Source organism: Mytilus californianus, unplaced genomic scaffold (assembly GCF_021869535.1).
Source record: "Mytilus californianus isolate M0D057914Y unplaced genomic scaffold, xbMytCali1.0.p SCAF_9, whole genome shotgun sequence".
Lineage (NCBI taxonomy): Eukaryota > Metazoa > Mollusca > Bivalvia > Mytilida > Mytilidae > Mytilus > Mytilus californianus.
Genome location: NW_026262745.1, coordinates 23,845,964 through 23,864,253, shown reverse-complemented (window position 1 = coordinate 23,864,253; position 18,290 = coordinate 23,845,964). Strand labels below are relative to the sequence as shown.

At 32.1% G+C, this 18,290-nt stretch overlaps 1 protein-coding gene and 1 long non-coding RNA gene across 2 annotated transcripts in view; both read left to right on the top strand.

Annotated features, from left to right (window-relative positions):
* Window positions 1-15,527, top strand: part of LOC127715835 (uncharacterized) — a 61,910-nt gene extending 46,383 nt beyond the window's left edge. Inside the window, exons 3-6 of the mRNA XM_052221969.1 lie at window positions 13,847-14,125; window positions 14,465-14,597; window positions 14,949-15,113; window positions 15,303-15,527. Of these exons, the coding sequence (XP_052077929.1) occupies window positions 13,847-14,125; window positions 14,465-14,597; window positions 14,949-15,113; window positions 15,303-15,527 (802 nt within the window). The remainder of the gene's footprint in view (window positions 1-13,846; window positions 14,126-14,464; window positions 14,598-14,948; window positions 15,114-15,302) is intronic.
* A 383-nt stretch (window positions 15,528-15,910) lies between these two features.
* On the top strand, window positions 15,911-17,074 carry LOC127716424 (uncharacterized). The gene is made up of 3 exons (XR_007988918.1): window positions 15,911-16,056; window positions 16,443-16,515; window positions 16,888-17,074. It is a non-coding gene; the product is annotated as an uncharacterized LOC127716424 (long non-coding RNA).
* Window positions 17,075-18,290: the final 1,216 nt, after the last annotated feature.

Here is an 18,290-nt window from a genome sequence, read left to right as displayed (position 1 = left end):
TATCAAGCTTGAATATTGTGTCCACTTTTGCCCCAACTGTTCAGGGTTGGACCTCTGCGGTTGTATCCAGCTACGCTCGGCGAAGCAGTTCATTGCATGTAGGTAAAGTAGTGATCTGGTCCAGTTTGAAAACATCAAAAATTAGTATGTCTAGATCTGAAGCTTTCAAACTGTTTTATACACTCCCTCTACATTAAATTGTCCTTTATTTCAGTGACAGTCTATAGACTTTTCCATAATTTTGATATAATTTGTCCCAATACTAATGCACTACACTGTAAAAATCTTTTTATAATAGAGCAGGTGCGCTTTTTTTAAATTTGCGTTTTCTGTCTTAAATAAATGCACTACGATATAACTGTTTTCTCGGACCAGTGTTTGTTACATGTCTGTTTTGTTTTGTTAACGTCATTCTGTCGGGCTGTTCAATATAGTTTTTGTAAGAACTCTTCGACTGCTTTATAAATTGTTTATATATTCCGTTATTGTAATCCTTATTCAATGTTATGACTTTCGGCCTCATTCAATTTTTTCATTACCCTGAATAAATCATGATTTTACGAAATGGCAAGAAAACAAAACACACCACTCCTTCAAGGATATTCACGTGCTCCAAAAACCTGATTCCAAATATAAATTCAACTGCCGTCAAACGAAATTCCCCTTCTAAATTTAGCACTTTTTTACAATTGTGTCAAAGGTGACAATGCTGCTGCAGCCAGATTATCAAATAAAAATGGACGTGGATATCCACAAATATTCCCGTTCAATGCCAATAAATGACTAACAATACTGTTAGGTCAACAGTGAATGGGAGAGCTATTTTGCTTTCCTTTTCCTGTGACATTACATGAAAAACTCAAAGCCTCATTTATCTGGTTACTTGAACAAAGCTAAAATCTGGTATACAATATGTAGGATTAACAGGACGGGAACTTTTTAGATGAACACAGGAACTTCTATACCGCTTCCGAAAACCTAAGAAATTCAAGTATAAGTTACCAACATTTAGGTAAACACAATTACAATATTAAATTTATAAAATTCCAACCACTCGAAACGATCCAGAAACAAGAGCAATCGCATAAACAATTTGAAGATTCCCGTAAAATTATCGAACTGTCTTGGATTAAACGACTGTAGACAATAGTGACAATATACTTGGACAATGGAACATATCTAAAACTCCTTCTATTGATATCATCAATATTGTTGATAAAAGACAACGTAATAATAGGTCTCATGGAAAACGTATCAATTGAAATCAACGAATTAAATATCGTTTAAATTATACACTTGATGATCTATCTATATTTAAAAACAATGGTAGGCATCAATTATTATGTTAACTGGGTCAAATACCAATTAGTAAATTACATGATATTTGTAAGGAGTGTGACACAATCTCGTTCTTCAGCCCACTCTATGAATATTCGCGTATAATTACAGCTTTTTGCCACCATAGGCTGTTCCCGCTTATCGATAAACCTGAAGATCGTAAACGGCATTTTCTGAAAATTAAATATATTAACAAAGGTATTGATTTCATATATTTAATGATTCTGCCATTCAAAACTTTATACTTACCTAGTATTTTGATAACACAGAACCACCTATTATTTCGTATACATACAAAAAAAAAGTTTTATTTTTAATTATACGCCAGTAACATCAGTCGTCAGTGTAGAAAATAATACTCCTCTAACTTTAGGCTGTGAATCGTAGAATTTTAGATATAATCCCTATGACCATGTTATTACGGAGACCTCAATATCGTTTAAGACCGAGAGGTTAAAAACTTTTTGAAAAACAAAATGAAAAAAGGACCAAAATATCGTTCTCCATCTAAAATAGATTGGAAACATTGTCGTCAGGTCACAAAAGACGCTCTTTCATCGTATTGTAAAAATTAATGTAAACGAGAAAAATCTGATAAAAAATCTCTTGATTCTCATTTAAATAAATGTATGAATGTTTTTGATATTCGAATATCACATTTTGAAAATAATTCAGAAATAAATAAAAGAGTACATAATACTCTTATTCTGTGTCAGAAACCTATAATGTGTCAAATATTTAATTACAATCCAAATTCAGACCTGTATCAAGCTTGAATATTGTGTCCACTTTTGCCCCAACTGTTCAGGGTTGGACCTCTGCGGTTGTATCCAGCTACGCTCGGCGAAGCAGTTCATTGCATGTAGGTAAAGTAGTGATCTGGTCCAGTTTGAAAACATCAAAAATTAGTATGTCTAGATCTGAAGCTTTCAAACTGTTTTATACACTCCCTCTACATTAAACAGGACGGGAACTTTTTAGACGAACACAGGAACTTCTATACCGCTTCCGAAAACCTAAGAAATTCAAGTATAAGTTACCAACATTTAGGTAAACACAATTACAATATTCAATTTATAAAATTCCAACCACTCGAAACGATCCAGAAACAAGAGCAATCGCATAAACAATTTGAAGATTCCCGTAAAATTATCGAACTGTCTTGGATTAAACGACTAAAATCTGGTATACAATATGTAGGATTAACAGGACGGGAACTTTTTAGACGAACACAGGAACTTCTATACCGCTTCCGAAAACCTAAGAAATTCAAGTATAAGTTACCAACATTTAGGTAAACACAATTACAATATTCAATTTATAAAATTCCAACCACTCGAAACGATCCAGAAACAAGAGCAATCGCATAAACAATTTGAAGATTCCCGTAAAATTATCGAACTGTCTTGGATTAAACGACTGTAGACAATAGTGACAATATACTTGGACAATGGAACATATCTAAAACTCCTTCTATTGATATCATCAATATTGTTGATAAAAGACAACGTAATAATAGGTCTCATGGAAAACGTATCAATTGAAATCAACGAATTAAATATCGTTTAAATTATACACTTGATGATCTATCTATATTTAAAAACAATGGTAGGCATCAATTATTATGTTAACTGGGTCAAATACCAATTAGTAAATTACATGATATTTGTAAGGAGTGTGACACAATCTCGTTCTTCAGCCCACTCTATGAATATTCGCGTATAATTACAGCTTTTTGCCACCATAGGCTGTTCCCGCTTATCGATAAACCTGAAGATCGTAAACGGCATTTTCTGAAAATTAAATATATTAACAAAGGTATTGATTTCATATATTTAATGATTCTGCCATTCAAAACTTTATACTTACCTAGTATTTTGATAACACAGAACCACCTATTATTTCGTATACATACAAAAAAAAAGTTTTATTTTTAATTATACGCCAGTAACATCAGTCGTCAGTGTAGAAAATAATACTCCTCTAACTTTAGGCTGTGAATCGTAGAATTTTAGATATAATCCCTATGACCATGTTATTACGGAGACCTCAATATCGTTTAAGACCGAGAGGTTAAAAACTTTTTGAAAAACAAAATGAAAAAAGGACCAAAATATCGTTCTCCATCTAAAATAGATTGGAAACATTGTCGTCAGGTCACAAAAGACGCTCTTTCATCGTATTGTAAAAATTAATGTAAACGAGAAAAATCTGATAAAAAATCTCTTGATTCTCATTTAAATAAATGTATGAATGTTTTTGATATTCGAATATCACATTTTGAAAATAATTCAGAAATAAATAAAAGAGTACATAATACTCTTATTCTGTGTCAGAAACCTATAATGTGTCAAATATTTAATTACAATCCAAATTCAGACCTGTATCAAGCTTGAATATTGTGTCCACTTTTGCCCCAACTGTTCAGGGTTGGACCTCTGCGGTTGTATCCAGCTACGCTCGGCGAAGCAGTTCATTGCATGTAGGTAAAGTAGTGATCTGGTCCAGTTTGAAAACATCAAAAATTAGTATGTCTAGATCTGAAGCTTTCAAACTGTTTTATACACTCCCTCTACATTAAACAGGACGGGAACTTTTTAGACGAACACAGGAACTTCTATACCGCTTCCGAAAACCTAAGAAATTCAAGTATAAGTTACCAACATTTAGGTAAACACAATTACAATATTCAATTTATAAAATTCCAACCACTCGAAACGATCCAGAAACAAGAGCAATCGCATAAACAATTTGAAGATTCCCGTAAAATTATCGAACTGTCTTGGATTAAACGACTGTAGACAATAGTGACAATATACTTGGACAATGGAACATATCTAAAACTCCTTCTATTGATATCATCAATATTGTTGATAAAAGACAACGTAATAATAGGTCTCATGGAAAACGTATCAATTGAAATCAACGAATTAAACATCGTTTAAATTATACACTTGATGATCTATCTATATTTAAAAACAATGGTAGGCATCAATTATTATGTTAACTGGGTCAAATACCAATTAGTAAATTACATGATATTTGTAAGGAGTGTGACACAATCTCGTTCTTCAGCCCACTCTATGAATATTCGCGTATAATTACAGCTTTTTGCCACCATAGGCTGTTCCCGCTTATCGATAAACCTGAAGATCGTAAACGGCATTTTCTGAAAATTAAATATATTAACAAAGGTATTGATTTCATATATTTAATGATTCTGCCATTCAAAACTTTACACTTACCTATTTTGATAACACAGAACCACCTATTATTTCGTATACATACAATAAAAAAGTTTTATTTTTAATTATACGCCAGTAACATCAGTCGTCAGTGTAGAAAATAATACTCCTCTAACTTTAGGCTGTGAATCGTAGAATTTTAGATATAATCCCTATGACCATGTTATTACGGAGACCTCAATATCGTTTAAGACCGAGAGGTTAAAAACTTTTTGAAAAACAAAATGAAAAAAGGACCAAAATATCGTTCTCCATCTAAAATAGATTGGAAACATTGTCGTCAGGTCACAAAAGACGCTCTTTCATCGTATTGTAAAAATTAATGTAAACGAGAAAAATCTGATAAAAAATCTCTTGATTCTCATTTAAATAAATGTATGAATGTTTTGGATATTCGAATATCACATTTTGAAAATAATTCAGAAATAAATAAAAGAGTACATAATACTCATGTTTCTAGAATAAGAAACAAACTTCAAGTACTTTCAAAGCGGTTTGTGTTTGTACCGGCCGACAAAGCAGCCAACAATGTGGTGGTGGTATGCCGTTAATACTACACGGACGTTATGCATTCAAGTCCGTGCGCTCCACAGAGAGTCATATAGTAAACCATCATATCATAACCACATCACAGCTTAAGGCCTCTTCTGAACATTTGAAGGTCCCTACTATGTATTGGTTAACTAAACTGCACAAAAAACCAGTAACATATCGTTTGATCTCGGCCTCTAGTAAGCGTTCTACAACTAATCTTTAAGTGCTTTTAACTAGTTCCTTTACTACTATCAAAGAACTTAATTATCATTAACTTTTGTAATAAAACATATGAAAATAGTGGAATTAACTATTTTTGGAGTGTAAAACAAATTCTTTGGATGTTTTAGATACATTACGTGCTTTTAATGGTCCTTTTGATTCTGTTGGCAGTTTTGACTTTTCAACTCTTTACACTACATTTCCCTACAATCATATTTAACAAAAGTTTTCCTATTTAATTAAATGGTCGTTTGGTAAACATGAATGCAAAAATATTTGCTGCAACTCATTTAAAGCCTTCTTCTCTAATGAGAAAGGTAAATATGGTAGATATACTTACTGGCGGTGTGATGAGATGATTGAAGCTGTTAATTTTCTCCTCGATAATATTTATGTACGTTTCGGCAGGTTGTAGGTATTCATATGGGCACCACTTGCCCCCTTTTGATAGCAGACTTGTTCTTGTACTGATATGAATCACAGTTTATGACCAAACTCAGTAAAGAACCGTCTAAAATGCATTTAATTGATGAATTCAACAACACTTACCGTTATATTGATGATATTTTTTCGTTAAATAATCAACAATTTTCTAAATATACTGCCGAAATTTACCCAAACCAACTTACTTCAAATAAATCAAATATAAACGGTAATAACTATCCTTTCTTAGATTTAGATATTTCAGTTTTACAAGGGAAACTCTACGCTAAAATTTACGACAAAAGGGTCGATTTTTCGTTCCCTGTTGTTAATAATATAATTTTTCTTTTTTGGAAGGTGATGTTCCTTTGGCACCATTTTACGGTGTTTATATTTCACAACTCGTTCGCTATGCCCGTTTCTGTTGTGAGGTTTTGGATTTCAATGAACGTAATATATGTATTACTGGTAAATTATTAAGTCAGGGATTTCGTTAACAGAAATTACTTAAAACCTTTACTAAATCTTCCATAGATATAAAGATTTGGTTTCGAAGTTTGGTTGTTCTTGTAGAAAACTAATTTCAAACGGGATAGCACATCCTCATTTTTACGACATTTAGAAACGATCCGGGTAAACTTATCGATCCTTTAACATGTTTATATACAGTTATTCGTAAAGGTTACCAATTCAACACTGTAATTAGATCTTTGAATATTGTTTTTATTGGTATTGATATTGATTTTGTTATCAGTAAATTAAAATCAAACTAAATATTATATATATGCACATTCAAGGCTCTACAATCTGTCGATACCTGTACCTGTATAAAATCAATACAAATCTACATGAGACAGCAGTTTCTACGTTTAATTCATAGAAAATTTAGAGGGCCTGCTATTTATTTCGAGGTGGGTGTTGTTTTTTTTTCTCTCCCATTTATTCATGAAATAAAAGTATTATTATTGTTAAGAATATTGTAATCTTTTCAATTTTTACGTTTGTAAATGGTATTAGGTTTGACCTCTATAAATTATGCATACTTTGAACTGTAAGCAATTTTGTATGTTTATTTTACCTGTATGGTTTCCTACGGGATTCCCCAGACATGCGTGAGATCCATACATGTGAACCTCCCGACGGGAGTAAAATAATCCCGGTTTCAGGGGTCTCCTCCCGTCCTCCGGTTGATGAGAAAAAAATCCCGTGTATAAAATATTTCATGAATGAACATTTTCCGGCGCCATTTTTTACTACGATATTTACAAATGTTATTAAAGACATAAATCCCCGAGTGTATCGAAAGTATCTGGTATTACTGACATTATTGATTAAGAAACATGTTTACATTTTGACCAGGCCGGCGGGTAATTACCAAGTGATAATAGTTTGATTGAACAATAAACAGGTGACATGATATTAAATACTCGATAATCATATTGCTTCTGTCTATGTCACACGCCAAGGATGATTAAAGGTAAATACCGGCTTTGATAGAAAAGTGCATTGTTTTTGTCAAAACATCGATCGGAAGGTTTTGATGCCAAAAACCATTTATAAACTTTCAATTCAGCAAATAAATACTAGCTATTTCACATGCGGATATAAGGACCTTCAGCATGCTCAAGTGGAACCAAACTGACAGCAGAAAAACATTGACTCAATGATAGTTCACAGCCTCCTAAGTGTTAAGATTAACAACTACACAAACTGTTACAAGGATAAGGATAACTTTATTACAGAGTCAAGTGTATTAAAAGCAGCCAAGTCAGCTTCTACTTCTTAGAATAACTCAGTGTGCCAAGACAAGTTCTGTAGAACTTATTAAAAAACATTTGTCCATGTAATATAGACAGTGCTTTACCTTATATATTTTAAAGTGTTTAAAACAATGAGTCTTAAGTTTTCTAGCAAAATGACTTTCTTAATGCTTAAAAACGTTGCATAACTTTGGTTATTGTTTGTTTGTTTATTTATCACGTTATAAATATGTATAGCAAATATTTTTTTATATATCTATGCCTATGACATTGAATACAAATAAAACAGATGGAGGCATAGATAAAACACTATACTTAAATTTTCTCTAAGTACTCAAAGAAAAGGTTAAATCATAGAAATGATTATGATAGTTGACTTTATCCAATTTGTGTCCATTTCATAAAGTTTGTGCTTTAAACTTTGGGTTATCAAACTCAGTAGGCAGTTGCATCATGGTCTTTGGACGTGTCATATCCCAAAGTCGGATCACTTTGACCTTGACTTTGTCCTTTTATATCTATGATAGTAAAACCTTGTACAATTCGTGTCTGGGTCATACCTTTTGTACATGTACCTTAAAATTTTTGTAAACCTAGCGAGTAACTGCATGGTATGCAGTTTAACTGTTGCATTTTGGCTTGGGGTGTATCATATACCAAAGTCAGATCATTCTGACCTTTCTCATTTGACCCCTATGATAGTTAAACAGTGTATGGTTTGTGTTTGGTGCATACGTTTTGAACTGTAGCACTTTAATTGACAAAACTTTGTACGCAGAAGCATCATACTAACCTTGCCATTCAATTTCAGAATTTACACTTATGAACCTCACACTTTGTTCCTTGGTCAGTATGATTCTTTAAGATTGACCTATAATTAACAATGTGCCAACTCAACACCGAGGCAATGATTATATCAAATGAATGGCTGAAAACCAAAAATCTCAAAATGTCATTGCCTCAATGCTGAATTTCACAGCAGCAACTAAAATGTATTACATGGTTATAAGTACCTCTATGAATCTAGTGTATATTAACTTTTTATTCCTGTCTACATATTGCCATTGTTGGTTAAAGCCTTTCATATAAAATCACTTTCATAACAGTTGTATTGATTTAAGTTTGCTGTCTTTAATATTTGAAATAGGAGATGTGGTATTTTTTGCAAATGAACCAGCTATCCAAAAGAGTTCAAAAAGAGGGACGAAAGATACCAGAGGGACAGTCAAACTCATAGATCGAAAACAAACTGACAACGCCATGGCCATCCAAAAGAGTTCAAAGGAGGAAGATATATAAACAAATATAGGTCACCATACGGTCGTCAACAATGAGAAAAACTCATACCATATAGTAAACTATAAAAGGACCTGATATAAAAAATGTGGAACAATTCAAACAAGAAAACTAACGGCTTAATTAGTAACAATACAATTTACTAAAAACAAATATAAAGGACCTGAATAAATAAAAAATACTAAAATCACAGGCCCTTGACATGGGATGGGCACATACAGAAATTAACAGAGCTTTCTGTATACCGGATTATTTTGAATCTACAGTTTAAGGTTGCAATAGAAAATATCAAAATTTTACATGACAAACATATGAAAAAAAAATGATTTTTGATAATTGCTGATGAGACAATGATTTAGTAAAAAAACATCAAAGCTGTGTAAATAAAAACATATTTGAAATAATACACATCTACAACCTATTTGAAATAATACACATCTACCGTTACAAACTCTCCACAGCTGCTATCCAGCACTTTGATTTTATTAGTTGTTATTGTCTTTGAACTAGCTGTCAGTAACAACGAGTACTCTCAGATCTGTACTTGGTGCGTTCTTGTTGTGGGGATGTATAAGTACCCTACCACGTCCACTCTGTGTTTTTGTTACTTGTTTTGTGCTTTGTATCGATCTGATAAGTTAAGCCTTTTCAACTGATTTTTATAGTTTGTTCATATGTTGTACTGTTACACCACTGTCCCAGGTTAAGGGGAGGATTGGGCGCCCGCTAACATGTTTAACCTCGCCATATTCTGTATGTGCCTGTCCCAAGTCAGGAGCCTTTAATTCAGTGGTTGTCGTTTGATGCTGTATATCATATTTGTTTTTCGTTCATTATTTTGTACAAAAATCATGTCGTTATTTTTCTCGTTTGAATTGTTTTACATTTGTCATTTCGGGGCCTTTTATAGTTGACTCTGCGGTATGAGTTTTCTCATTATTAAAGTCCAGAATCTTTGCTTAAGCGCAGTAAAAGTTGAGAAAGTTTTGGACTTTTCCCAATATATTCTATGTAAAGTATTTTTCAAAATACCTTCCGTAGTTTGGTCAGCCTGGAGGCAGGAAACAAGAAGTATATTTTACTGTTTGCCCTACACTTGCAATAACATATGCAATATTGGATAACGCATCCTGAACCAACGTTTCTACGCTAATTGAGGTAAATTGAACTTGATCTTAGATAAAATGACCTCACAATTCTTCGGAAAATGTCTGTATCAAGTCAGGAATATCACAGTTGTTTTCTAGTCGTTCCGGTTGCCGATATATTCGAGCGTTTGGTTTTGTCAGTTTTTATAGACTTCCCCTTTTTGAATGAACTTTTCCATCCAGTATTTTAGCTAGTCAGATATTTTTTCTGATCTCATTTTCAACATTTTTTCTTTATACCAACTCCTGTAAAACTGCAACATATTATAGTATATATATATATATATATATATTTTAAGTTATCATTATTTTATAAGCCTTATAATAGTAAGATATAACAGCTAACTTTCTTTGATTTAGCTTATCACTGTTATATTTGCATGACTGCATGCTACATACTTATGCATATTACTGATATAATGTTAATATAAGATTGGAATAACATTTTGGAGATTAATAATTTGGTATAAATAACAGAAAATTTAATCTAATCAAATCTTGTATCCTCATTTGCAGCTTAATGCTAAAGAGGATAGTGTTTATTGTTAGGTTGAATTATACGAATTTTAGGGGAAAAAAAACGGGTTAAGTAAATTGCATAACAATGTAATTTTAACTTTATATTGTAAATCTTAAAATGTTAAAAATATTTATTATCTGTAAATATTTTTAACATTTTGATATATACATACTTAATAGTGTGTTGAAATTACATTGTTAGGCAATTTATAATTTCATTTGTGTAATTGTATTAATATTTGTACTGATTAATCCACACTAAAATAAATTTGTATGTTATATATATATAGCACGCCTTTTACGAATCAACGTATTGAACGCACGAAAATTGTAGCTTTGAGTGAGTTAAATATGCTAATGAGTAATTTTAAGACGTGGCTATATATGATTTGTAATATTAATAGTTAAATGCTGACCAATGAGACTGAACTGTGCCTTTCATAAATTAAATATGTCAATCAAACAGTGACTAGCAAAACATCTCTTATTTTCAGAAAATGAACACATATGACACCTTTTCAGTAGGATTTGTATTTCAGATAAATGCACATGTACATGAATTATTGTTGTGCGATTTACAATGAGATTTACAGGCCGAAGATTAATTATTGTGTTAATAAAAAGTGTACCATCCCAGAAAATTCTTGAGGGGGTCCATGCAAAATCTTTGATCAAAGATTGAATAGGACGTGCAGTTTTAGAGGTGTTGCAGTTATGATAAGAAGGAAACTTTTTCAACCAATTGTGAAGGTATTGTTTCTTTCCAAACAAAAACAATCGATTGATTGGTTGGTTGTTCGTTGCGTAAGATCCAGGGACAAATATTTGAAGCATGCTCAATTCACGGAGATATACCTCCCCATTTCCATTCTCAATTTTACTTTGTAAAGTGGAAGAAATCACTGACCATCCAATAACATAATTTTTAGGAATATTTATTCTGATACGATAAAAACAGGTATCCAACCAAAATGCAAGTTTCTAAAGTAACACAATGTGTGGGGTGGCCATGAAAGGGAGAAAATCGAGCACATGGTATCCCATAACAATATTTTGTTTAGATATTTGCTAATTTAACCTGTATTTAATTTTTGGTATTTCTAGAAATTTGAAATAATTTGTTAATTTGTTTTTTATCAATATCGTCTCTTTGTATATTGAGCTATACCTCATTTTTTTCTTTTTTAAGTCCCCCTCTGACATTCCGCCATTAATCGCAAGTTTTAGAACCCTTGTTTTGATTTAGTGTTTGGTTTATGAGTTTGACCTGTGGTAGAGTAGGGTATGGGTTCTAGTTAGTTTGAAGTCCCTGTTTCCCCGTCCGAATTTATGTTTTAATAATTTGTTGTGAATGCATTTTATTTAGATTGATGAGGAAATCTATATGGTCATTGTTATCAAATTTTGTTAAGCAGTTAAGCTGCCTTATGCGAGCATCCTAGATTTGTGTTCTACCCAACAAATGCTGAAATACGTGCCAATGTTATTATCTAGCTGGCTATTATGTTATTTATAACTAATTGGGCATTTTTTTAATACTTTTATTTCTGGAGTACAAAAAATATGACCAGAAAAACCTTAAATGATCGTCGAACTACCCAAAACTTTTGAAGTTGCACATAGGAAGTAGTGCTCAATAGAAATCCGTACGTAGTTTATTATCCCTTGTGCTTTTGGCTACGATGTCAAAGAACAATTGTATAAAATATTGCATCGCCGAAAATCGGTAATTACAAGTCGTTTATATTTCCCAAATGGCAAAATGCGCAGGAATATTGTTCATGTACAACCAATCTCTATGATAGAGGAAATAAAGTTATATAAGTGGGTGGTAATTTCTAACTTATCTTGCCAAATAAGGTTGTTGTTATTTTATGAATGAAACGAGGTCATGAAAACCGCTGCTGGATAACTCGGACTAAAACAAAATCGGCCTATCACAAACTCGGACTATAACAAACTCGGACTATAACAAACTCGGCCTACCATTATTTATATGCGGAAATATATTGAACAAACTCGGACTACGATTAGTACATTGTTTTGTGGGTTTTTTTCCTCACTTTAATAAAAAAACAAACTTTATATATAAAAATTATATACGAATTTTGAGATTATGATAAATATTTTTGAAAAAACAATGTATAGAAATGTATTAAAATAAACTTAGATCCATCATATTAAATATGTGTTTTATGAGTTGAATTTGATATGTTTGAATGAGGATAATTAACTTCTTTTTGAAATATTATTGTGATTTTCTCGTTTGTTTATTTTTTTTGACAAAAGATGTTTTAATGATTGGCGTGTGTGCGTGTTTGTATTGTATTTAATCCTTGATGTTCATAATTAGTATACAAATAAAGAGAAATTTGATTGACAGTGAATGGCTTCTTAACAATTTCACTAATCTGTAATTCTTTATTAATAGATTCACCAATTGAAAAGTAATTATATTTAAATGGTCACATCAAACAGATACAATGTTTTTAGAAAGGCAAGCCGAGGCAAACATTTATCATACATATATCTAAAAATAGATGTGGAGTAAAATTGAAAAAACAACAGAGATTTCTTTGATCTTACCTTATAGTTCTATAAAATAACATGAAAAAAATCCCCATCTCATCCTCAACATGGGTACCGACCACTGCGTCGGCTGACATTATATATAATTTTGAATTGGTCTAAATGAATACTTAAAATCTAAAACATAGCTCTTTCATTATATAATGTTTAAGAATACGACTATATATAATTGTCATGATTGAAGTGAAAACAAAAAAATACATAATTTGTATAAGTGACTTCTGGTTTTAAAATTATAAAGTATTTTTTTTTAAATAATGTTGTTACTTCTTCAGGTTTCACAATGAAGGAGTATCGTTCTATGATGCAAAGTGAAGAGACCGTTAATTTCATCTGTACCAAGTACAATGATGTAGAAGAAGAAACAACCAGGTAGGCACTCGTCTAATTGTAATAGTGTGTTTATGTTGAAATTGTAAAGTTGATACATTTTATTTTTAAACAAACATAGCGTTTCATTAGTATTTGTATATATAGAAATCTATAAACATGTGGTATGATTGCCAATGATCAATGACCCCACATCCAACCAGAGTTGATACATTTTATTTTTTTTTTAAACACTGCGTTTCATTAGTTAATGTATATATAGAAATCTAGAAACATGAAGATGTGGTATGATTGCCAATGACCCCACATCTAACCAGAGATCAATGATGCAAGGTGTTCAACTATAGGTCACTTTATAAGAAATGTTCGTTTTAATGCATTTATTATGAATTTGTATCTTTAAAAATTTAAATCTTTTATAACTTATTATCATTTATTTCAGTTGCCCAGTCAACTCAACACATATTACAGACGTTTCAGACCAACCGATACCGGACTATGGTACCTTCAACCTCTCTGTCATCTCCGCAGCAAATAATACCAACAGCCTCAACACAACCTTCACTATCAGCCGTGAACCAGACCACACAACTGAGGTAGAATCAGACCCAGCAGGTGCTCCAGAGCAAACCATACCAGAACCAGATACTGAACCAAACCTCACAGCAAGTTTTGACGTGACACGTAGACCAATAGAAGATCAGCAAGAAATATTAGAAGAGTAAGTAAATTAAATGTATTACTTAATCTATATATAGGTTGAAAAAATGTATAAACAAAAATACCAACGGTACGAAACGCAAACAGCTTTACAACGAACTCTGACTTGGTATTGTTCACATGACATGATTATGATTCAATATATAAACATTGATGTTTTGGTTTTTTTTTTTATTTGATTTGATTTATTGCTCATGAAATAGTTTTTTAATATATATGGGTTGATATTTGTAATTGCCAACTAATGTGATATGATCAGTATAATATTCAGGTTGCACTCTAATAAACTATTTATCCATTCATTCATATACTTGATATCTAATTAAACATTTATTTGTAGTTCCTTAATTGAGCCAGACCTACCAGACACTATTCTGCCAGACATACCAGTAACCTACACATTGGTTGACCAAGGTTCCCAGCGTGGCCGGTTTAAGTTGGTGAGCAGTGATGGGTATGAATATACCAAAAAGGTAAGACATCTTAATATTAAGGTAAAATGAAATTTGTTGTATACGTCAATGAGACAGCTAAAGTAAAAAGAAAACAGATGATTGTGTACAATTTTTCATTACTTGAGCCTAACATTTATTCCTTTCAACCGACACCTTGGTTTCAAGCGTAGTTTTACGTATATGATGTAGGTAAATTAAACTAATAATTTGAAATATTTAACGTGGAACGTGGTGTGTATGCGTCAAAGTGACAGCTAATGTACATAACAGATGTGCTTATTCATATGACAAGTCCGAATAAAATAAACTTTCTATTTCAACTGTTGTATTAATGATTAACTCTAAGTAATTTTTAATTTTTAATTTCAGTCATCCAAGGGTGACTTTACGTACTGGAGGTGTTCCAAACGCTCCAAGACTGTCAACTGCCCAGCAACAGTCTCTCAGAAAGGCAGTGACTATAAGATGAACACCAGACAACACATACACCAAGCTGACAAGGGTGCACTAAAGAAAGTAGTGGTAAGAAAAGAGGTATGTATGAATATGAAAACTTAATTCATAAGTTAAGATTTATGACGATTTATTTGATATAAGATCTGTAATTGAATATAAAAACTGTGTTCATAAGTTAAGATTTATGACGATTAATTCGATATTATACACTCAAATAAAATATACATTTTTTGTGCATTATTATATTCTTGTTATTTGTTATTGTAGGTTAAAGCAGAAAGTCTTCGAGACATACACAAGTCAGCACGACGTATAGTAGATGACAAGATGTTGGAACACATAGAGCCTGAAGATCACCAGCTACCAAAGGTCAAGAACCTAGAAAGACTGGCAAACAGAGTACGTGAAGACCTCAGGCCAGATGAACCGCAAGACCTTTACTTTGTCATGAGTAGATTTATTTGTTTATTTCACAGTACTAAATTTATTTAGAATAGAGGTTATTCGTATATTGAAAAATGATTAAATGAAAGCAACAATTTATAAATTTTATACGTCTATAACGCTTTGATGTATTTAACCTAAACATGCACGCTCAAAGCCGAAACACATAGATGTATAAAATATATAGCTATATGGAAAACCAGAAAATCATATTTATAGCGAAACAGCATACAGTACGGAAGATTTACAATTTATTCGTCAAAATAAGTCCTTTAGTAACATTGATTAATTGTTATTTTTCTTTTAGTTGGACACAGACTACTTGCAGTGCAATGACTTCATCATTGGTGACATACGAGTCGACAACGAGAGACACTTGATGTTTGCTTCACCCAACCAGCTTCAGATCCTTCAAGAAGCCAAGCGGTGGTTCTAAGACGGTACTTTCAAGATCCTTGCAGATCCCTTTGCTCAGCTTTGGTCCATCCATGCCTTTATCCACAAAGGTGACAGCTACAAACAGATTCCACTAGTTTTCTGCCTTATATCCAGACGTAAAGGGAGAGATTATGTTGCTGTAAGTATAATCAATATTTTATAATATGTTTTGAATTATAGTAATTAATTAACAATAACATTAGAACAAACTACAATATACTCCAAGAATATCATAACGATTTAGCAATACTAATCATTTATTTTATATATAGATATATAACCATAAGAAGTGATTGATAACATTAATTTACTCATTATCATGTTTGTTTTTTGTTTTTTTGTTTTTTTGTTTTTATTTTTAAATTTTTATGATTTTAGTTGTGTGGTTGTTTTTGTAATTATATAAATGAATCATTATTCATTGGTGTAAGTAATACATTTTACAGTTTATTGATTGTATATTTGAACTCAATTGATATATAATCTTGAATAAATTTAATTATAGTAATTTGTTTTATATCACAGGTTTTTCAGAGGCTGAAAGAGGTCCTTCTAAGACCAGCAGAAGTTCAGTGTTTTGTTGCCGATTTTGAGCAAGGTAAATATTATTATATTAATTAAGCATCAACATATTGATTTATGCTGATTTTAATGATTATTTTGAATATCAATTTTGAATATCCTGATGGATATCAACACCATTTATTACTATTGTATTAATTGTACAATAATAACAGATTGCTTGTACTAAGAGTAATCCTCAGACTAAAAATCGAGAACAAACACGATGATAAGAGAAAATTACATGTATGTTAAATTAAACTTTGTTTGCATATTATTATGTTTAATTCACATGTATTTGAAATTGAAGCTTCTTTATGTATCATTTATATCTTTTTATATGACATGATTATGTATATGATGTTAAAGCTTTCTCGCGCATATTTATATTTATAATTACTTTTTCTAGGTGCATGGAAAGCCATACGTAAGGAATTTCCTACTTCCACCATCAAAGGTTGTGCCTTCCATTTTGGCCAGGCAGTTTGGCGTAAGACGCAAGAGTTGGGCCTCAAGACCACATACACCAGCAGGGGTGCAGAGTACAGATACATCCGTTCGCTGATGGCACTTCCCTTCTTACCAGCTGAAGACATCCAGCCGGCTTTCGAGAAGCTTTCACAAAGAGCTACATCTCCAGAGCTAAAGCAACTAGTAAGATACGTAGACAACACATGGCTCTGCAACACTGTTTGGCACCCACGCAACTGGAACATCTTTCAGACCAGCATCAGGACGACCAATAATGATGTTGAAGGTATGCATTTTTTTTTTTTATTTTATATAAGAATTTCATTTTCCTATCAAACTGGTGGCATTATTATATTGTAACGAAAAATTATAAAATTAATTTTAATTTAATTTCCATGTAATCACACGACGTTCCCATTGACATGGATTACTGCAATATAAATTATATAGATATAGGAAGATGTGGTACGATTGCCAATTAGACAACTCTCTATCCAAGTCACAATTTATAACAGTAAACCATTATAGTTCAAGGTTATCTTTTGTTGTGATGAGGCAAATAGCTTTCTTTTTTCTTTTCATGTTTTTAATGAATATATATGTATGTAAATACATCTTTTCTTATAATTTAATTCTATTTTAGGTTGGCACACAAGGATCAACTCCGACATCGGGAAAGCTAATGCCGCCTTCTACGTCTTGGTACCGGCGCTTCATCGGGAAGCCAAGCTTGTTGATCTAACTGTCCGATTGGTTTCTAAAGAACAGGTCATCAGGAACCAACGCATTCGCTACAAGGAGCTGGAAGGTCGTCTTCATCAGTTATGGGACCAGTACAGAGAAGGTGACAAAATAGCATCCCGTCTACTTCGCGATTGTGGCAACATTTACGGTCCGTCCAACCACTAGCTGTTAATTACTCCTGCCTGTGTTTATGTTTGTGCTTTAGCCTTGACAGTATTCATTTTTGCATTTTGTCTCAGATATGACTCAGAATTCTGTATGTGCTATGTACGTTTTGAATGTGGTAGCTGTGATTTAAATGTGCTATGTATGCTTTAAATGTGCTTTGACAATGATTATTTAGATTTGCATTTTGTCTGTCTTATAGATGATGACAAAATGCCTTTGAGTTTTAAAGGTGCTTTATGTGTTTTATTTATGCTTCATATTATTCGTATGTAATTAAATATTATTGAATGACGAAATCATTGTTATGTTTGTTGACATCTGCTGAAATAAAATTTGTAAACCTTATGTTTTCTTTATTATACAGTATTACATTGTACAGATAAATCACACTGAGATTCAACCAAACAAAGTATGATCAGAAACATACAA